Source organism: Ranitomeya imitator, chromosome 2 (genome assembly GCF_032444005.1).
Source record: "Ranitomeya imitator isolate aRanImi1 chromosome 2, aRanImi1.pri, whole genome shotgun sequence".
NCBI classification, from domain to species: domain Eukaryota; kingdom Metazoa; phylum Chordata; class Amphibia; order Anura; family Dendrobatidae; genus Ranitomeya; species Ranitomeya imitator.
The window spans coordinates 653,035,371-653,057,612 of record NC_091283.1 but is presented as its reverse complement, the minus strand read 5'-3'; the positions used below and the strand labels follow the sequence as shown (position 1 = coordinate 653,057,612).

The 22,242-nt window shown below is 47.0% G+C and overlaps 1 protein-coding gene across 3 annotated transcripts in view; it reads left to right on the top strand.

Moving 5' to 3' along the window:
• LOC138667087 (zinc finger protein OZF-like) overlaps positions 1-22,242 on the top strand; it is a 76,535-nt gene that overhangs the window by 41,196 nt on the left and 13,097 nt on the right. Inside the window, exons 1-5 of one of the 3 annotated variants that reach the window (XM_069755380.1) lie at positions 4,585-4,978; positions 6,881-7,005; positions 9,705-9,806; positions 9,898-10,077; positions 18,516-18,618. In XM_069755380.1, the coding sequence (XP_069611481.1) occupies positions 9,729-9,806; positions 9,898-10,077; positions 18,516-18,618 (361 nt within the window). In that variant the 5' untranslated portion in view covers positions 4,585-4,978; positions 6,881-7,005; positions 9,705-9,728. Of the gene's footprint in view, positions 1-4,584; positions 4,979-6,880; positions 7,006-9,704; positions 9,807-9,897; positions 10,078-18,515; positions 18,619-22,242 lie in introns of those variants that run through there. The other 2 variants (XM_069755381.1, XM_069755379.1) reach the window with 2 other exon arrangements.

Genomic DNA, 22,242 nt, shown 5'->3' with positions numbered 1-22,242 from the left:
CCATCACTTCCAGGATCACCTTTGTAAAGATGCGGGGAGCCATAGAAAGCCCAAAGGGCATTGCTACATATTGAAAGTGACGAACCTGTCCTGCCAGGATGACTGCTACCCTTAGGTACTGCTGATGTTCGGCATGTATGGGAAGATGATAATAGGCATCTTTTAGGTCGATTCCGGCCATGACACACCTAGGAAACAAGAGCTTGATGGCAGAACTAATAGACTCCATTTTAAAAGTTCGATTATATAGAAAGGAATTTAATTTCTTGAGATTAATGATGGTTCTGAATGAACCATCTGGTTTTTTTGATCAAAAACAAAGGGGAGTAAAATCCCCTTCCTCTTTGATCTTGGGGAACCTCTACCAACACTTTTTTAGATAGGAGAGAAATATTCTCGGACTCTAGAGCCTTCTGTTGTTCTTGTCCCTTTGGAGATGTTATTATAAAAGAATCCCAAGGGATTCTAAAAAATTCTAATTTAAGGCCATCTCTTATAATGTCCAATATCCAACGGCTGGATGTTATATGTTCCCACTTGGATAGAAAATTTTTTAATCTACCGCCTACTTCCAGGTTAGCGGTACTTGCCACGTTTTGAGTTGTAAGATCCGGTAAACAGGGCTCCTTTTTGCTTAGGGTCTTTCGCCTCCCAGCGATCCCTTTGCTCAAACGGCCTCCGGGAAAAGGGTCGTCTTCTGAATGCTCTCCTGTAAGACGGAAGATACTGATTAGGAAAACCTTTCTTCCGTTCTCCTGCTTTCTTTAAGATCTCATCCAGAGTCTTCCCGAAAAGGAACTCACCCTGGCAGGGGAGCGCACAAAGCTTTGCCTTTGCCTGTGCGTCCCCTTTCCAGTTCTTCAACCAGAGTGCTCGCCGGGCTGTGTTTGTTAAGCCGGCTGACCTGGCTGCTAGGCGTAGCGAATCTACTGAGGCGTCTGCCAGGAATGCTACAGCCTCCTTCATCAGAGGGATCTTTGGTAGAATGGAGTCTCTTGCAGTTCTACCTCTGATCTGCTCCTCCAGTTGTTCCATCCAAACCAGCAGAGATCTCGCCGTACAGGTAGCAGAGATGGCTGGTCGGAATGCCCCTGTATTGGCCTCCCAAGATTTTTTAAGCAGGGCCTCTGCTTTACGGTCCAACGGATCCGTTAGCATCCCTGAATCCTCTACAGGCAAGACTGACTGTTTTGAGGTTGAGGCTACGGCTGCGTCCACTTTTGGCACTTTCGACCAAGTATTCAGCTCCTCGTCGCTAAAGGGATATCGCCTTTTAGAGGAAGATGGTAGAAAACCTCTGGCGCTCTGTTTGTCCCACTCTTTTTTACTTAATTCTTTAACAGTTGCGACAACGGGAAAGGATCTGCGCTTCCTTTGTCCTACCGCGAACATGATGTCCTGAGCTGATTTTTTCCCTTTCTCATCAGGGCACCCCATCGTGTTTCTGACTGCTTTCACCAGGTTGTCCACGCTGCTGTTAGGCAGACACAGCCCCCCCCCTCATCTTCGGATGAACTCGGCCGAGTTTCCGACTCATCTGAGGACTTATGCACCTCCTCTGATTCTGGGTTTTCCGGAGATGGGGATCTGCTAGGTTGGTGGGAACTAGGGATACTAGCCTGTGACAGTCCCTGCATCTCTTCTCGAATCATGGCTCTAACGTCAGATGGAGTCATAATGTTTTCTTGACGTAAGGTCAGTATGATGCAATCTGAGCATAACCTCTTCATATAGGAGTCTGGAAGGGGCTGTATACATAAAGCACATTGTTTGTGCTTGGACTTGTGCGCTTTTTTCCTGGACTGAAGGAAGGGGACATAGGAGGAACATACATCAGCATATAGGTAGAGAAGTCTTTACACTCACCCAGAGAAGCTGACAGGTACCGGATCTGGAGGCGGATTCTTTGAGGGATCTTTTTGCCTAGTGGAAGATCGCTCCTGACGACCACCCTCTTTAATGCTGCTCCTGGCGCTTTTCTCCTTACTAGGAGAGCGCTCTGGTACCACAAGGTGCGTTTCGTCGGCCGGTGAAGCCATACTCACATCCACACACCGGCCGACAGTAGCGCTGCAGCTTTTAAATATGGCGCCAAATCTCCTGCCTCCCCGGCCCGAACCCGGAAGTGCTCCAGCGACTTCCGGGTCAGACGCGCCGCTCATTCCTCCATGCGGCGGCTGCTTTATTTAGCCGGCCGCTTGAGCGCGCGCGCCCTCATGGAGCCGGGCGGACCAGCGGTGACCGGACCCGGACCATGGCTATCGATCAGACGAGGGGGGAGGCTGTACACAGTGGCTCCCCCGCCGCTGCTACTGGAACCGCAGCCCCTGCCGTTCCTTACAGAGACCGACGCAGGCGGGTGCATGGCCCAGGGATCTTCTGTAGGTACGTCCTGGGATTCCCATAGGAACAGGAAACCTAAACTGAGGAGGAGAGGGGACCGCCTCCTTTTATTCTGTAGGTTTCCTGTTCCTATGGGCGGATCCCTCTCTCTCATGTGGGGTGCTGTCGTGACGAAGAGTAAAATGATGGTTTATTTTTGTACATAAACTGTATATAATGTATATTTGTGTGCTACTAACCGCGGTAGTCCTCTCAGGCTCTGAAATACAACTGATGCATAGGGAGAGGTGCCGCCCTTTTGTATCTGTAGGTTTCCTGTTCCTGAAGGGCGGATCCTCTCTCTCGTAGTGCTGTCATGGGCCTCCGAAAAATGCCGCTACCAGTAAGTAGCTTAATGCTTTCCTATCCTCGCTCTGTTTAGTAAGTCGGGCCTCACTTTGCTAAATCTATTTCATCTCTACGTTTGTCTTTTCATCTTACTCACAGTCATTATATGTGGGGGCTGCCTTTTCCTTTGGGGTATTTCTCTGAGGCAAGGTAGGCTTATTTTCTATCTTCAGGCTAGCTAGTTTCTCAGGCTGTGCCGAGTTGCATAGGGAGCGTTAGGCGCAATCCACGGCTGCCTCTAGTGTGGTTGGAGAGGATTAGGGATTGCGGTCAGCAGAGTTCCCACGTCTCAGAGCTCGTTCTATGTTTTTTGGGTTATTGTCAGATCGCTGTATGTGCTCTGACTTCTATGTCCATTGTGGTACTGAATTATCTCATCATAACAGCTCCCCCTGCAGACTGCCCTGAACATATGCAGAGTATAGTGCACAGTGCTCCCCCTGCAGACTGCCCTGTACAGGTGCAGAGTATAGTGCAAGTTGCTCCCCCTGCAGACTGCCCTGTTCAGGTGCAGAGTATAGTGCAAGGTGCTCCCCCTGCAGACTGCCCTGTTCAGGTGCAGAGTATAGTGCACGGTGCTCCCCCTGCAGACTGCCCTGTTCAGGTGCAGAGTATAGTGCACGGTGCTCCCCCTGCAGACTGCCCTGTTCAGGTGCAGAGTATAGTGCACGGTGCTCCCCCTGCAGACTGCCCTGTTCAGGTGCAGAGTATAGTGCACGGTGCTCCCCCTGCAGACTGCCCTGTTCAGGTGCAGAGTATAGTGCACGGTGCTCCCCCTGCAGACTGCCCTGTTCAGGTGCAGAGTATAGTGCACGGTGCTCCCCCTGCAGACTGCCCTGTTCAGGTGCAGAGTATAGTGCACGGTGCTCCCCCTGCAGACTGCCCTGTTCAGGTGCAGAGTATAGTGCACGGTGCTCCCCCTGCAGACTGCCCTGTTCAGGTGCAGAGTATAGTGCACGGTGCTCCCCCTGCAGACTGCCCTGTTCAGGTGCAGAGTATAGTGCACGGTGCTCCCCCTGCAGACTGCCCTGTTCAGGTGCAGAGTATAGTGCACGGTGCTCCCCCTGCAGACTGCCCTGTTCAGGTGCAGAGTATAGTGCACGGTGCTCCCCCTGCAGACTGCCCTGTTCAGGTGCAGAGTATAGTGCACGGTGCTCCCCCTGCAGACTGCCCTGTTCAGGTGCAGAGTATAGTGCACGGTGCTCCCCCTGCAGACTGCCCTGTTCAGGTGCAGAGTATAGTGCACGGTGCTCCCCCTGCAGACTGCCCTGTTCAGGTGCAGAGTATAGTGCACGGTGCTCCCCCTGCAGACTGCCCTGTTCAGGTGCAGAGTATAGTGCACGGTGCTCCCCCTGCAGACTGCCCTGTTCCGGTGCAGAGTATAGTGCACGGTGCTCCCCCTGCAGACTGCCCTGTTCCGGTGCAGAGTATAGTGCACGGTGCTCCCCCTGCAGACTGCCCTGTTCAGGTGCAGAGTATAGTGCACGGTGCTCCCCCTGCAGACTGCCCTGTTCAGGTGCAGAGTATAGTGCACGGTGCTCCCCCTGCAGACTGCCCTGTTCAGGTGCAGAGTATAGTGCACGGTGCTCCCCCTGCAGACTGCCCTGTACAGGTGCAGAGTATAGTGCACGGTGCTCCCCCTGCTGGCCGCCCTGTACATGTGCAGAGTATAGTGCACGGTGCTCCCCCTGCTGGCCGCCCTGTACATGTGCAGAGTATAGTGCTCGGGGCTCCCCCTGCTGGCCGCCCTGTACATGTGCAGAGTATAGTGCACGGTGCTCCCCCTGCTGGCCGCCCTGTACATGTGCAGAGTATAGTGCTCGGGGCTCCCCCTGCTGGCCGCCCTGTAATTGTGAAGTGCTGCGTACCATGACACGGTGGCGTCACTGGCATTGTATGGAGAGCACGCAGAGAGCTGGTCCTACCGTCCTATATGTTTCTTATATAAAGCCATTTGAAATGCATGTTCCCCAGTGGCGGCACAGACAATCCCTTATTCCAGGAGAAATAACAATCATCCATCCGCCATTTTGTTCCAGCTGCCAGCGAGGACCCGTGTAGTGGGCTGCAGACATCTATCCTCATTCGGCAGCGCGGCTGTACAACCTGATCCAGGTGCTCTAGTGGACGGGCGCGATTTCCAGCACTACTGGGATATGGTCTTCTTAAAGATGGCGGAGACACACCGGGATAGATGTAATCACCGAATGTGAGGCGGCCTAGGCTCCTGCTGTCAGGTGTGACTGGTGTAAGTTACCGGGAGCCTGGTGCGTGATGTATGGAGACGGGTGTAGAGGGTGACGATCTGTGTGGGGGGGACGGCGGTCTCCCGGTGTTACGGGGTGACGATCTGTGTGGGGGGACGGACTCCCGGTGTTATGGGGGGGGCGATCTGTGTGGGGGGACGGCGGTCTCCCGGTGTTATGGGGTGACGATCTGTGTGGGGGGACGGACTCCCGGTGTTATGGGGGGGGGCGATCTGTGTGGGGGGACGGCGGTCTCCCGGTGTTATGGAGGGGACGATCTGTGTGGGGGGACGGCAGTCTCCCGGTGTTATGGGGGGGACGATCTGTGTGTGTGGGGGGCGGGGGGGACGGTCTCCCGGTGTTATGGGGGTTACTGTGTGTGATGCTGGGTTCTCTGTAGTGAATGGGGTGTGTAATATCGGGCCACCTTTATATTAGGATCACCTCTGCATAGGGAGCAGACTGACCTGCACATCACTCACATGGAGACTTCTTCAAAACTCATGCAAGAAAAAAGTGCTGAAGCGGCCGTGACTACCAACCAGACCACTTATGTTTTTGCTTATTTTCCTCCCCATGTTCCAAGAGCCATAACTTTGAGGTTTTTTTTTAAAAATAAATTCCAATTGTGAGGAAAGAAAATCCAAAACTTAGTTTTGGTACTCAGTTTTTGCGGTTACTGAGGTCATTGTTTATGGTGATACCAAACTTGAATGTGTTTTGTTTTTTTTTGTTTTGTTTTTTTTTTCCTTGTTATTTTAGTGGTGAGAAAAATACCCTTTGTCATTTTTGAGGTCTGTAAGTTTTTTGCTTTTCCATCTGTGCTGTTTTTTAGCCTGCCGAACTACTGTTTTTACCAAGGCTGTGGGGTCGGTAAGCCAAACTACTGATTCCGACTCCTCAATTTCTCTGACTCCACACCGCTGGTCACTACTGAGTTTGTACGTGTGCGGCTACCACAAAGGACCATTGGGCAGGAACAGAATATGGCCCCTTGCAGTCCAACAGTTCGGTCTTTGAGAGAAGCTACTCTGCAGGTGGTAGCTGCCCCCTTAGCTTCTTTGGAGGACTGAGGTGGCACTTACGAAGACCTTCAGCAGGCCATAACAATCCATTGATTCCCCTCGAGTACGTCACAGGGGTTGGGAAATTGGAAGCCATTTAAATGCTGCTGTCAGAGATTGACAGCAGCATTTAAGTTGTTAAACTACTGCGATCGAAGCGCCCTCAGTTCTCTGTAGTTACAGGCAGATGTGGGCTATGTAACCCAGCCGGTACCTGCCGCTGATGAAGCCGGCTCAGCTCTTGAGCCCGCTCCATACATTCCTTATTGACCTATGACTGAAATGTACATCATAGATTAAGGAGCTAATTACACGGCCTCCAGATTTCAGGCTCCTGTCATTTTCTCCAGGATAGATCAATTTAAAGCTCAGTAATCCAATTGCTTCATATTAGGCCTGTCTCACATTTCAGTATTTTTTTTCCCTCAGACGTGAAACACAGTCCATGTTTTGTTTTTCGGCATGCTGGGGAAAAGACCCTCTGAGCTTCTCCTCGTTAAACAGTGCATTTGGCACAGCGCACAGATGATACCCATGTGCTCTAGGTTTTTATGGGGCCATTGACTTGCATTGGCAAGCTTTATCTGCAGCACTGTAGGACATGTCTCCATTTGTTCTCTTCTTGTAAACAACGGGCCAAACAAACCAAGCAAGTGACGATTCTAGAGTGGCGCTGTGACTGCCCGCCTGGCACAGCCTATTCCACACTGCTGCTCTAATGCTAGGCACAGTTCTTACTGAATAGGAGGGCTGAGTCATTTTGACAGACAAGTGCTCTTACAATTGGGGTACATTTTGATTTTATCAAAAAAAAAACCCTCACTGTGTTTTGAATTTTAGGAAAATCAGAACATGATACAAATTCACTCTGGAGCGCTGGTAAAAGAGGGAGAAGTGGCTGCCCTGTCATCTGGAAGCCTGCACAGCCCCCAATACTCCTGTCAGAGGACCACCGTATAAAGCAGGTATATAAGTGTTCATACAAGTCATGTAAACCTGACATGTGCCGGGAAAGATGTGGGCTCAGTGCCAGAGCTCGCATCAAAGGGGAGACACGATTTGCGCTGTACTTGTGCGGCGCATGTTCGTGAAGGGGTTAAAATAGGAGACGACCCCTTTAGCAGTTCTATCCCTGCCAAGTCCCGTTCTTGGCTGCAGCGATGACATCCCGCCTACACAGTCGCCCGCCAATTGTTCAGCGATATGCAGACGGAACATCTTAGCGGCAGGGATACAACTGGCTGCTCTACATTTTATTTTTTTTGTCCAAAAATAAAAAAAGATTTCCTTTTTTCTTTTAAAATGATTTGTTATAAATCTCCAGCATTGAGTTTTCTGAGAATAAGCCTTATAATATTACTTGATCCTTTTTGTTTGTTACTCGTTTTATTGAAGATTATACAACATAACCAGGTTACTTCATAGAACAAACCACATTTCTCATTGCTCGCTACTGCTGTGTGGCAGAGTTAACCTTGCCCTTAACGTACCATGGCTCTAATATCTTTACCAAAACCATAAGACACCAATGTCAGGCACCAAATCTCACATACTTTATCATGAGAGAATACTCCTCATTGCCTGAGTCAAAACAGAATCAAAACCAAGGCTTCCGTACCTTGTCACATTACTGAGGACAATGTCTGTTTTCATATACCACCCCCTCATGGGAAGCTGCTGCATTTACCATATTGGCCCAGTGTGAAATCTGCGGGGGTCTTCTATCCTTCCATCTCATGGGATAGCCATAAGCAATGTTTCCCTAAGAAGAGTGCGGCCAGGTCTCCTAATCAAGGATTCCTAATAAACACGCCATAGAGCAGAGTGCTACAGCGGGTTGTATGATCTCGATGTGTGTTGCTATAATCTTCTTTCCAAAAGTCTGGAATAGGAGGGCAATACCTCATCAGGTGTATAAAATCTTCCTCCTCCTCACACCTATGACAATCTGCAGTGGTGGATCTACCCATTTTATATAACCTGCTATGTGTTAGACGGCATTGATGGACTATACACATTTGGACTAGCTTAATAATTGCTGGTGAAACATTGTGGTGAGGTCAAGGCCTTGCTCCAATTTTCCTCTGAAAGGAAGGGTATTAAGGTACCGTTACACTAAACGATTTACCAACGATCACGTCCAGCGATACGACCTGGCCGTGAGGGTTGGTAAGTCGTTGTGTGGTCGCTGGGGAGCTGTCACACAGACAGCTCTGTCCAGCGACCAACGATCAGGGGAACGACTTCGGCATCGTTGAAACTGTCTTCAATGATGCCGAAGTCCCCGGGTAACCAGGGTAAACATCGGGTTACTAAGCGCAGGGCTGCGCTTAGTAACCCGATATTTACCCTGGTTACCATTGTAAAAGTAAAAAAAAAAAACTACATACTCACATTCTGATGTCTGTCACGTCCCCCTGCGTCAGCTTCCCTGCACTGTGTAAGTGCCGGCCGTAAAGCAGAGCGGTGACATCACCGCTGTGCTCTGCTTTACGGCCGGCGCTGACAGTCAGTGCAGGGAAGCTCTTGGCCGGAGCGCGTGAATTGGCAGCGCTCCTGCCGAAAGCAGTTTTAACCCTGTGGACGCCGGGGGACGTGACAGACATCAGAATGTGAGTATGTACTGTTTTTTTTTTTTTTACACTTACAATGGTAACCAGGGTAAATATCGGGTTACTAAGCGCGGCTCTGCACTTAGTAACCCGATATTTACCCTGGTTACAAGTGAACACATCGCTGGATCGGCGTCACACACGCTGATCTAGCGATGACAGCGGGTGATCAGCGACCAAAAAAAGGTCCTGACCATTCCCCAGCGACCAACGATCTCCCAGCAGGGGCCTGATCATTGGTCGCTGTCACACATAACGACATCGTTAGCAGGATCGTTGCTACGTCACAAAACGCTACGTTGCAACGATATCCATAACGATATCGTTATGGGTGAAGGTACCTTTACTGTCCTCCATTTAGCCTCAACCAACAATGGCGATGAGGAGCATCTTCTGCTTAGTAACTGGGTGTAAGTAAAATTAAATAAAAACAAAAGCGTCCCTGGCTCCTTAGAATGCCTATCGGGGGAGGGGGGGATGAGGATATGAGAGAAGTTCCATTGTCTGGGAACTGGGTAATTAAGGCATGCCTTAATTGCAGATACCTAAAGAAAGTGTGTACGGGGACCTGATTAGAGCTGTTGATATTGTAGGAAATGAGAACACCCTGGCTATATATCTGTGCCAGTATCTTGTCCCCTAATTTCAACCAAAGCAGAGCATCTTGGGAATGTAACACTGTTATGCCATAAGGGGGAATTGACTACTTTGTCCTAGAATTGAAAAACCTTTTTGGTAGCTGTCCACACTTGAACCGTAAGCCTGTGAATTGGCGAGATGGAGCGTGAGTATTGCTCTGGGGCATCCAAGACCCCACCCCTCATAGACTCTGAAGACTCAAACCGTGAGCAAGGTGGTGTTCAGAATTAGGGAAATGGTTCTCTTGTATCCAGTGTTGTAGAAAGCAGAGTTGGCCAGCTAAGTAGTAGTATTAAGTCCGGGAGTGCTAAACCCACCTCATTCCTGAGCCTCTGACGAACGGTCAGTTTGTTTGCGTCTGAGCCCCATATGAAGGATGACAAATGCTTCTTACATGATCTTTGTGTATTTAGAGCCAACAGAAGTCACCTTGTCTGATGGAGAAGGAAAAAATGTACATGACCAAGAAGATTTTAAATATCGCCTTGGACATCATCTATTTGCTGACTGGAGAGGTATGAATTTCTTAGTTCTATTACTGAGACAGACAGCACAGAATTTGTATACTGTTTCCATTTACATGTATCTAATATTTTCCAAAATCAGGACTACACAGTAGTGAAAAAGTCCAGTAAAGATGTGGAGTCCACCAGTAGATGTCAGTTGAGTGGGATGAGACGGACCCTGCGATGCACCACAGTTATTCCATATACCTCTCTAGTACATGGCAATGAACAGAAGGTCCTGGAACTCGCCAACAAGATCATTCGGCTGCTTACTGTAGAGGTAACTACTGAGAATGGTAGCACAGTCATGGAGGTATTGGGATGATTTATTTTTATTTATTTTTTTTTATTCACATTGACTGATTTAGATTTAGGGCTATTGATTCAAAGATTGGAGGTCACTTAGCAGAAGTCTATGGTAGCTGGAGATTTTACCATATGTCGGTACCCTTGGGTTACGTTTTGGGTTCACGTTCCTACAAACATCTGCTTGATCCAAGTAGTTTGTTTCAGGAGAGCGTATTTGTGGGATATTTATTTAGAAAAACCTCTAATGGTAAGTGAATGGATGTGTCATCGAGCAGATTTTGTGTGAGAAATCTTATGCTATGTACACACGTCAGGATTTCTGGCAGAAATTTTCCGGACAAAAACCTGACATTTCTGCCAGAAATCCGCATGCGTTTTTTGCGCGTTTTTGATGCGTTTTTTCTTGCGTTTTTTTCCAAATGCATAGATAAGCGGGAAAAATGCGAAAAAAACGCAAAATTATTGAACATGCTGCTTTTTTTTACCGTTATGCGTTTTTTTCGCGGAAAAAAAGACATCATGTGCACAAAAATTGCAGAATGCATTCTAAATGATAGGATGCATATGTCTGCAGTTTCTAATGCGGTTTTATCGCGAAAAAGCACAAAAAACGCAAAAAAACCTGAACGTGTGCACATACCCTAAGATCCACGTAACTGTTGATTAGGAATAGATTTTTTTTACTCAAGTAATAGGACACCTTAACCATTGGATTTCTGACAGCCGCCTTCAAATGGAATGCTCTCGTGTACTTGCATGCACCAGATCCAATCTGCCCCCTGCAGTGCAATTTCGGGACCAAATGGGCTATTGTGGCAGTTTGGGGGGCTGTTACTGCAATCTTAGTAGTCCTATATTGCAGTATGCGGTGGAAGCAATCAAACTATTGCAAGTTAAAGTCCCCTAAGAAGACTAAAAAATCATGTAGAAAATAAATTAAACTTTTTTTTTTTTTCTTAGCACCCCTTTTCTTCCATTTAAGAATAAAGGAAGGGAAAACAAAACACATTTGGTATTGCTGCATCCAGAAAAGTCCAAGCCTGCCAAAATCTAAAATATATTAAGCCAATTGCTGAAAGCTGTACTGAGGAAGAAAATCAAATCAGAAATATTTTTATTTTGGTAACCTCACCTCTCTAGAGATGGAGAAAAACAAAACTAAAAACAACCTCAATAAACAGCAATTAAAACGTTGTATCAACCCCACAGTGGTAAAAATGTGGTTAAAAATGTTACCTCACTACGTTTAAAAAAAAAAAAAAAAAAAAAAAGCCCCCACACATCTCCTTCACACGGAAAAAAAAAAAACACTTCCCAAAATTCAGAATTTTTGCTCATTACATGAATAGAAGAAAAGATACAGACTTGGTATTGCTGTAGTCTTATTGGCCTTGAGAATCATTTTTTTTTCTCGCACAATGAACACAGTAAAACCAAAACACAATGATGGAATTGCATATTTTTTTCACCATTTCTTCTCCCTTAGAATTTTTTTCCCCATCTTCTTCAATATGTCTATATAAATCGAGGCTCTTGTAAGAAGGGGAGGATAAAATAAAAGTTCAACGATAAAAAAAAACATGTATAATAGTGACAAGACACATCAATGAATATGGGGAAAAAAGTGCCCAATATCCAATGGTGCTAGTGTAAAATTGGTTTGGTCTCACCTATATGGTCAAAGAAGAGCTGTCCAAGGATTTTGGGTAACAAGATAATATGGACACAGGTACTAATAAACTCCCTGTCGTGCCCCTGGTGTGGTCTCCTGTCCTGATAAGGACAGTACCCAAATGTATTCTTGTCCCTCTAAATGTGCCCCTAGGTGACTCTCCTGACACTTTTTGTCCCCAGAATTGACAGACTCTACAGGGAAGTACACTTGTTAGGCCTCTTTCACACTTCCGTTTTTTACAATCGGTCACAATCCGTCAAAATGAAAAGACGGATCCTGCGCAGATTGCAAAAAAAACGGGTGCACTGGGTCCATTTTTTTGACTGACCCATCAAGGCAATTGTTGCCAGAATTTTCTATGTGCATATGTTGTGTATGCGTCTTTGCCGCATTTTTCTGCTGCAAAAGCGCATACACAACACAACCCATGTTAAAAATAATTAAAAAAAAAAAAAAATCGTGATATTCTTACCTTCCAGCATCCCCCGCAGCCTTCCCGATGCTCGCATGCTCCCGGCAGCTCCCGTTCTGAGTGATGCCTTGCGAGACAACGACCTGTGATGACATAGGGGTCTTGCAAGACCGCTACGTCATTGAGTCATTTCGCAATGCATTACTGGGAACGGGAGCTGCAGGGAGCATCGCGAGCATAGGGAACGCTGCGGGGGACGCCGGAAGGTAAGACTATCACGATTTTTTAAAATTATTTTTAACATTATATCTTGTTACAATTGATGCTGCATAGGCAGCATCAATAGTAAAAAGAGAGAGAGAGAGAATTTCCCTGACGGGAAATTTTTCCCCGCATGCTCAGTTTCAAAAGACCGCATCAGTCGCTGGATTCCTGCTTTTGACAGTCCATGAAGGATCCTGCATCCATAGGCTTCCATTATAGCCAACGACGGACAGCACAGGATCCGTCGCTGAGCGATTTTCCGACATACGGATCCAGTGCACGACGGATGAAACGGAAGGCCATCTATCACAATCCGTCGCTAATGAAAGTCTATGAGAAAAAAACAGATCCAGCAGAAACATTTGCTGGATCCATTTTTTTTTTTCCACAAAACAACGCATTGTGACGGAAATGTGAAAGAGGCCTTAGAGCGTGTAAATGGGGGTCTGTAGTGACCGGGAAACCTGCAGAGTGCTGGGCTGCCTACTACATATTGTTTGGGGAATTAGTGTTCTGTCTGTCTCCTCATCAAGTGACGTGCTTGTTTTACTGAGAATGGTCCTCAATACTGACACAGTATGCTGTCCCACTCGCCGCTGTTACTGTCATTGTCAAGCACCGGCTCGTCACTTCTCCTTAGAGCCGCCGAGGGAGACCAGGAAACTCTGCAGATCTCGATCCCACTGAGAATCTATGGTTAGTGATGAACGCAAGTTCTCATTACTCGAGTTTGCCTAGGGTGCTCGGGTATGCACTGAGTATTGTGGGTGCAGGGGGGACTTTCTTTCACTAAGGCTGCCGTCACACTAGCAATATTTGGTCAGTATTTTACCTCAGTATTTGTAGCCAAAACCAGGAGTGGAACAATTAGAGGAAAAGTATAATAGAAACATATGCACCACTTCTGTATTTATCAACCACTCCTGGTTTTGGCTTCCACATACTAAGGTAAAATACTGACCAAATACTGACAGTGTGACGGCAGCCTAAGCGTGTGACTTATGAAGGTAATTGCTGTCACCAGAAATTTTTACGGGCTTCATCACAGAGGGGGTGAATACATATGCACATGCCAATTTGTAGTTATTTTGATCCCATATTTGTAATTTATATCTACATTTTTCTCACTTCGCCACCTTAGACTATTTAGTACTGATGCATCAGACACAAGTTGTAATGTAACAAAATAGGCAATAAGCCAAGGGGTGAATACTTTCACAAGCCACTGTAAGACTAGGAGGGACTAGTACCTGATCTATTTGCTATCTTATGTATAGAAAAGTGTTTGGTGTACACTTTTCTTAAAGTATAAAACCCCTTTAAGCCACAATAGATTTTGGTAGAGCTCCCTATCCAATCACCTGTTATCATTTCCTTAAGAAAGAAATAAATAAGCGGCAAGATTGTAGCTGTTCATTATTATCAAAAGAATTTAGGAGGTCCAAAACTTCAACCTTACGAGTGGTGAAATGTTGTGTAAAAGTTAGGCCTAAATCCTTAATACACTAGAGTCAGTCACTGCCCTTCTGTAAGAAGACCAGATCGGCAATATTCAATAAATCAATAAAATGTTGTGAAGGAAAAAGTTGTTCTAGCTATGTAATTCTTCAAAGTACCCATGTACTGGCCCATGGGGCGATGATCAACTCCCCATCACACAGCCCTCGGACTGTATAACGCTTAGAGATTACGGTAATTCAAAAATGTTATTGTTAATGGGGTTGTCCGGTCTACTCTGTGACTGCACACTGCGCGTTGTGAGGATTCCCAAGCCTGCATTCCCATAGTCAATAGATTAATTCCAGACAACCCCTTTATGGACATTCCATCAAGGAAACATTCCACCTAGTCTGAAGTCAATTTCTGACCGTGGCATTTACACCATGTTGGCAGGAGGGGCATCATTCCATGCGCCTACTGGTGCCCCCCTCCTTAGTAAGGAGACTAACAAATACAACGAAAAGTTTAACCCCCTAGTGACCGAGCCAAATTTTTGAAATCTGACCAGTGTCACTTTATGTGGTAATAACTCTGCAACGCTTCAACAAATCCCAGTGATTTTGAGATTGTTTTTTCGTGACACATTATACTTTATGATAATGGTAAATTTTGTTCAACATTTTTTGTGTTTATTTATAAAAAATATCAAAAATTTGAGAAAAATGTTAAAAAATTAGCAATTTTCTAAACTTGAATGAATATCCCTTTAATCCAGATGGTCAGACCACAGCAAAACATTAATAAATAACATTTCCCACATGTCTGCTTTACATCAGCACCATTTGTAAAATGTTATTTTATTTTGTTAGCATTTTAGGAGGTTTAAAAATGTAGCAGCAATTTTTCATCTTTTCAAAGAAATTTACAAAATTTATTTTTTTAGGGACTTATCCATGTTTGAAGTGACTTTAGGGGTCCCATATATTGGGAAACCCACAAACGTGATACCATTTTAAAAACAGCACCCCTAAACATATTGAAAACTGCTGTCAGGTAGTTTATTAACCCTTCAGGTGCTTTACAGGAATTAATGCAAAGTGGTATGACAGAAATGAAAATGTGTATTTTTACCACCTAAATGCCGCTAATTTCTGAACAGAATACTACAGCCGTCAGACTCTAAGGCAGCTATTTGGTCATGAATTGCCATGGCAAATATCAGGACAACAAAATCATGATCTGAGGGCACCAATTGTGACAAAGAAGAAGCCCCCACACTCTGTTAACCATTTATAATGATGTAGTCACTATTGACAGCAGCATCTAAGGGGTTAAACAGATTTAGATGGTGCAAATACTGATCGTGGCTGGTACAGCAAGTTGTCAGCTATAGTGTACAACCGACAGATGCTGGATTGTCATCTGTATGGGGAGGCTATTCTCTTATATCTCAGGTCAGTTAAAAGACGTATTGGTGGTCATTAAGGGGTTAAAAAAAATGTTTTTAATAATAAAAAAATTCAAATCCTCTCCCTTTTGGCTCATTACAAATAAAAAATACACAAATGTGTTATTGTTACATTCGGAAAAGTCTTATCAAAATATACAATTAACCGAATCTAGAAACTGCGTAATGAGTAAAAAAAAAATTTAAATGCCAGAATTGCATTTTTTTGGACACTGCAATAAGAGACGTTCCTAATATCGTACCTACCCCAAAATGGTATCCATAAAAATTGCAGCTAGGAGCACAAAAATAAGCCTTTCTACTGCCCCATCAACCCAAAATTTGAAAACTTTACTGGTCTCGGAAAATGGTAACACAAGCAAAGTTATTTTTATTTTTTTGCCACTTAAAGGGAACCTGTCAGCAGGATTGTGCACAGTAACCTACAGACAGTGTCAGGTCGGTGCCGTTATACTGATTACAATGATACCTTGGTTGATGAAATCCGTCTTGTGGTTGTTTAATCTTTATTTTCAGTTAATGAGATTCTCGTGCTTTCGGGCAGCTTGTGGGCAGGGGATTTTCATGTGGTACTCTGTGCATTTAATTATTTTATTTGATGCTATAAATGAATTCATTAAAAAAAGCCTTCTCCAAGATGGCACCGCCTGTGAAGTGGCATCTATCAGATCGCCGATAACTGTTCCTGTGCAGGTGGCACCATCTTGGAGGAGGCATTTTTTTTTAAATGAATTTTATAGCCTCAAATAAAATACTTACCGTATTTTTCAGATAATACGCACTTTTACAACCCCCCCCCCCCCCAAAAAAAAAAAAAATTGGGGGGGAAATGGGGGTGCATTTTATAATGCGGATATACCTTACCGGCCGCTGTGGAGCAGGGTCCCAGAGTCGCGGCTGGAGGAGGAAAGAGTGGAGCATTGCTTCAGGCCGCAGGGAGTGTTCGGATGTGCGGTGCACCACTGCGGGTGGTGTCCCGAGCTGCGGGGGGCTCTGCTGACATTTTGGCCAGAGCCCCTTCAGATCCATGGTTTCCGATGCCGTGGACTCCGGGTAAATGGCTGCCGGGGCCGGCGTATGTGCAGATGGAGATCTCAGCGCTGAGATCTCATCTCCCAAGATCTTGATGCCGAGATCTCCATCTGTGCATGTGCCGCCCCCACGACATAGGAAACCATGGAACTGCAGGGGCTCTGGTCTTCCACAAAATGTTGGCCGAGCCCCCCCCCCCCTGCAGCATCGGACACCACCCGCAGCACGGTGCCGCACATCCGAACTCTCCCTTATCCCAGCCTGCAGCAATACTCCACTCTTGCCTCCTCCAGCTGGGACCCAGCTTCACCACCCCGGTAAGCAATAAGATGCATGGATTGTAAGAAGCACCACTATTTTATTTAAAAAAAAAAAAAAAGTAGTTTTTTTTTGCCTATTTTTCTCCTCAAAATTTAGGGTGCGTCTTATAATCCGAAAAATATGGTAAATGCACATTACACATGCAATCATGCTGCAGGTATTTTATTTATTTATTTTTTTAATATACGGTATATAATATTCATTATGTAAACTAGGAGGCAGGTCAGTGAGGGATCAGTGACCTGTCAGAAGCCATGCAAATGAATACCTAATCAGAGCACCACATGAAGACCCATCATGCCCACCCCGGAGCACGATCATATCATTAACCCCTTAACATCCAATGTGTGCAGTGTCCGGGTGCCTCCCGCTGTTTGGTGCGGGCTTCGGCGATGAACCCGCACCTTTTCTGGCACCTGACAGCTGATCAGTTGACTTGTGCCCCCTAACAGTCGCAGGTGTAATCGCGATCCACCTGTGGCTGTTAACATGTTAAATGCCACTATCGATCTCTAACAGCAGCATGACCGTGGGTCGCCGATGAGTTGGTATGACAACTCGGGGTTGGCAGCAGACCACTGTGGTTGTCATTGCCAGATTGCTATGAGTGGTCGGCACTCGTAGCAAGTGAGCTCTATGTAGCACAAGCGATCGGATGATCACAGCTTCTAGTCTCCCATGGAGACTATTGAAGCAAATGTAAAGTGAAAAAAAAATGTTTTTTTTTTAAAAATATAAAAAGTTCAAATCACCCCCCATTCGCCCCATTCAAAATGAAATAAAAATAAAAAATACACATTTAGTATCGCCATGTTCAGAATCGCCTGGTCACTCTGTATGGGGCTGCTGGGAGCAGTATAGGAAATGAATGGATCAGCAGTGCGCATGCCGGACCGCTGGTCTGGTCACTCTCTATGGGGCTGCTGGGAGCAGTATAGGAAATGAATGGATCAGCAGTGCGCATGCCGGACCGCTGCTCTGGTCACTCTGTATGGGGCTGCTGGGAGCAGTATAGGAAATGAATGGATCAGTAGTGCTCATGTCGAACAGCTGCTCTGGTCACTCTGTATGGGGCTGCTGGGAGCAGTATAGGAAATGAATGGATCAGCAGTGCGCATGCCGGACCGCTGCTCTGGTCACTCTGTATGGGGCTGCTGGGAGCAGTATAGGAAATGAATGGATCAGTAGTGCTCATGTCGAACAGCTGCTCTGGTCACTCTGTATGGGGCTGCTGGGAGCAGTATAGGAAATGAATGGATCAGCAGTGCTCATGCCGGACCGCTGCTCTGGTGACTCTCTATGGGGCTGCTGGGAGCAGTATAGGAAATGAAAGGATCAGCATTTTGCATGCCGGACCGCTGCTCTGGTCACTGAATGGAGCAGCATTCAAGTTGGCTCCATTCTAACAGGTATGAAAGTGCCGGTTCTGCCGATTGGTGTGGATCCCTGCAGTGACCCTCCACCGATCAATAAGTTATCCCGTGATGTGTAATAACTTATTGTCATCTGACATTATAAACCTTTACAACATATTCCTGAGATAATGGGGCATTGAGGGAAGCCCAGGAACAGTGAGTGATAAATAAACCAGCACACTGTCTGTTGTGTTTGTTGATCGCTCCTTTTAGCCAAATACAATGTAATTGTGCAGTTTTAGCTATCGGGAGAGCAGACCTGTCCACACACTATGCTGCCCTTCCTAGAGCCGCCTCGTCTGATTGCAGAGCCGCTTCGGTCACCTTCACTTGAGCAATACTGCGCCACTTTCCAATGATCTTTCATTTCTCTTCTGTTAAGGATCAAATCTTAGGAGAGGAGAACACTGACAGTGAAGAAGAGACATATGTGAGGGTTGAACTGCAGTGCAAAGAGGAGGAAATCCCTAAAGACATTGCTGCAGGTTGGTGAATATGAGAAGGAATCATGTTAAGAGGCACGCCAGCATTGTTTGGCTCTATAGTGCAGAAGAGGTTATAGTGTAAAGGTCCTTGAGCATGCCTTGTTGACTATGGTTGTTTTCTCCATTGGGGGACACAGGACCGTGGGTGTATGCTGCTGCCACTAGGAGGCTGACACTAAGTAAATACAAAAAGGGTTAGCTCCTCCTCTGCAGTATACACCGCCCACTGGCTCCAGATAATACCAGTTCTTGCTTAGTGTCCGTAGGAGGCACACTGCGTCTGTTTTTTCTCCAGACATTCTTATTTTTAATTTTATTCTTAACTTTGCACAAGAGGATGATAGGGCGACGAACTCTTTTAAGGGGGCCGATCTTCCCCAAAACATCAACAGGCAAGCACGGCGAGTTTACTCCCCGTACCCTCTCCTGCGACGTGGGATGTACGGTTGAGAACTAGCCCTGTGAAATCCTAGGGGAGTGAACCCTTGGGATACACAGAGGCCACCTTCCATAGGCACAGTCCTGCCGCCCTCCCTCTGCACCACCATTGAAGAACAACGGTGCTGCATGGAGTTCTACAGTCCCTATCCACGTCCTCATCAAGAGGGAGGTGGATCCAGGGTTACTGCATCTCCCCTCATACCTCGCCTGAAGAGAAGCATCAGCGGTGAGACTGGCAGGGGTGAGGGGGCTCCCGAGCGCACCGCGGACTCTGCCACATCTTGCGGCCGGGCACCGCTAATTTAGTCCCCGGCTTCGGCCCCAGCTAGGCCACGTCTATGTCCACAGCGCGCTTCACGCGCGAGGGCCCCCCCACCGGTTTAGCGCTTCTCGCATACTGCGAGAAGCTTTCCACATACTATCGGTGGTCATCTTGGATACGAGGAGCTTCAGGACGCCAGCTGCATCTTCTCTTCCCCGTCAGAGCACTGCGACAGGACACAGGACCGCTCCGCTTTATTAGCTGCACAAGTGCGCCACATCAGCCCTGCAAGGAGGTTAGCAGTACAACATGTCTCTGCCTAAACCCTCCAAAAACACATACGGTGTTCTTCACTTCTTGCACCTCCTGTCAGGCTGCGCTACCAAGCGGGTATACTGCTCAGCTCTGTAATGCTTGTGACCCTAAATGCGCTCAGGAGCCCCAGCCGCAAATGAGCCCGCGGTGACCAGTCCCCCTGAGTGGGCTTTGTCACTTTCGCAATCTATGGTTTATTTGACTAAAGGTACCGTCACACTCGGCAACTTTCCAACGATCACGACCAGCGATACGACCTGGCCGTGATCGTTGGTAAGTCGTTGTGTGGTCGCTGGAGAGCTGTCACACAGACAGCTCTCCAGCTACCAACGATGCCGAAGTCCCCGGGTAACCAGGGTAAACATCAGGTTACTAAGCGCTGGGCCGCGCTTAGTAACCCGATGTTTACCCTGGTTACCATTGTAAATGTAAAAAAAACCAAAACACTACATACTTACATTCCGGTGTCTGTCACGTCCCTCACCGTCAGCTTCCCGCACTGACTTTGAGCGCCAGCCGTAAAGCACAGCGGTGACGTCACCGCTGTGCTCTGCTTTACGGCCGGCCGGCGGTGACAATGGTAACCAGGGTAAACATCGGGTTACTAAGCGCTGCCCTGCGCTTAGTAACCCGATATTTACCCTGGTTACCAGTGAACACATCGCTGGATCGGCGTCACACGCCGATCCAGCGATGTCAGCGGGTGATCCAGCAACGAAATAAAGTTCTGGTCTTCTAGCTCCGACCAGCGATGTCACAGCAGGATCAAGATTGCTGCTGCGTGTCAAACACAACGATATCGCTATCCAGGACGCTGCAACGTCACAGATCGCTATCGTTATCGTTGTAATGTTGTTCAGTGTGAAGGTACCTTAAAGCTATCGAGTCCCTCCAGGATCCATCCAGGAGCAGGACCACTAATCCGCCTATTCAGGAAACTTCCCCTACGGCTGTGGAATCTTCAGCCTGAGGGGCCGCTCTCATTCTAAGCACAAGCGGCCATCTAGGAAGCGCGTCCGTAGCTCGGCTCTCTGGTGCCTCGGCATCTGTTAGCTCTGCTTAGCTCTGCTTCCCGCTCTCACTCCCCATTCACCTCTTCCGACCAGGACTCTGAACATGAGTCTGATGGGCCTCTTGATCTGGAGTCGCCAGGTTATCAAAGCACTATAGATAGTCTCATTGAGGTCGTCAACCAGTCCCTTCAGGTTGATGAGGAACCGGCGACCTCCAGTACGGATAATTCTGTGTCCTTCAAAAGGACCAAATGTACTCATAGGGTGTTTGCCAATCACCCGGAGTTCCAGGACATAGTCCAGCGACATAGGGAGCGTCCGGACAAACGTTTTGTAGGCCAGAGATCTCTGGAGTCCAAATATCCTTTTTCTCCCGATCTCTGCAAACAATGGTCAGAATCCCCGCCTGTGGATCCTCCTGTTTCACGTTTGTCCTCTAAAACTCTACTATCCATGCCGGATGGATCTTCTATCAAAGATCCCACAGATTGCCTAGTGGACAGTCTCACCCTTTCAGCCTTTGAGGCTTCAGGCTTGGCACTCTTTCCCTCCTTCACTGCAACCTGGGTAGCCAAAGCCGTGACTTGTTGGGCAGACTCTCTGCATAAGGCCTTACAGAACATTGATCTTCCTTCTGACATAGCGGAGCTAGCAAATCAAATTTCCTTGGCTGGCGATTACTTAGATTTCCATGACAGACAGAGGCCGCGACCAATGAATATCCGAGACAGACAGAAAGACGGAAGTGACCCTTAGACAATTACCGTATATACCCGAGTATAAGCCGACCCCCCCCTAATTTTGCCACAAAAAACTGGGAAAACTTATTGACTCGAGTATAAGCCTAGGGTGGAAAATGCAGCAGCTACCGGTGAATTTCAAAAATAAAAATACATGCTCCATACCGTTCATTATGGCCCCATAGCTGTGCCATATAGTGCTCTGCACCGTTCATTATTGCCCCATAGCTGTGCCATATAGTGCTCTGCACCGTTCATTATTACCCCATAGCTGTGCTATATAGTGCTCTGCAGCGTTCATTATTGCCCCATAGCTGTGCCATATAGTGCTCTGCACCGTTCATTATTGCCCCATAGCTGTGCCATATAGTGCTCTGCACTGTTCATTATTGCCCCATAGCTGTGCCATATAGTGCTCTGCACCGTTCATTATTGCCCCATAGCTGTGCTATATAGTGCTCTGCACTGTTCATTATTGCCCCATAGCTGTGCCATATAGTGCTCTGCACCGTTCATTATTGCCCCATAGTTGTGCTATATAGTGCTCTGCAGCGTTCATTCTTGCCCCATAGCTGTGCCATATAGTGCTCTGCACCGTTCATTCTTGCCCCATAGCTGTGCCATATAGTGCTTTGCACCGTTCATTCTTGCCCCATAGCTGTTCCATATAGTGCTCTGCACTGTTTATTTTTGCCCCATAGATGCTCCATATAAAGGTGTGCCATTGCTGCTGCTGCAATAATAAAAAATAAAAAAAAAGCCATACTCCCCTCTCTTGCTTGCAGCTCCCGGCGTCTCGCTCCGGCGTCTCTCTGCACTGACTGATCAGGCAGAGGGTGGCGCGCACACTATA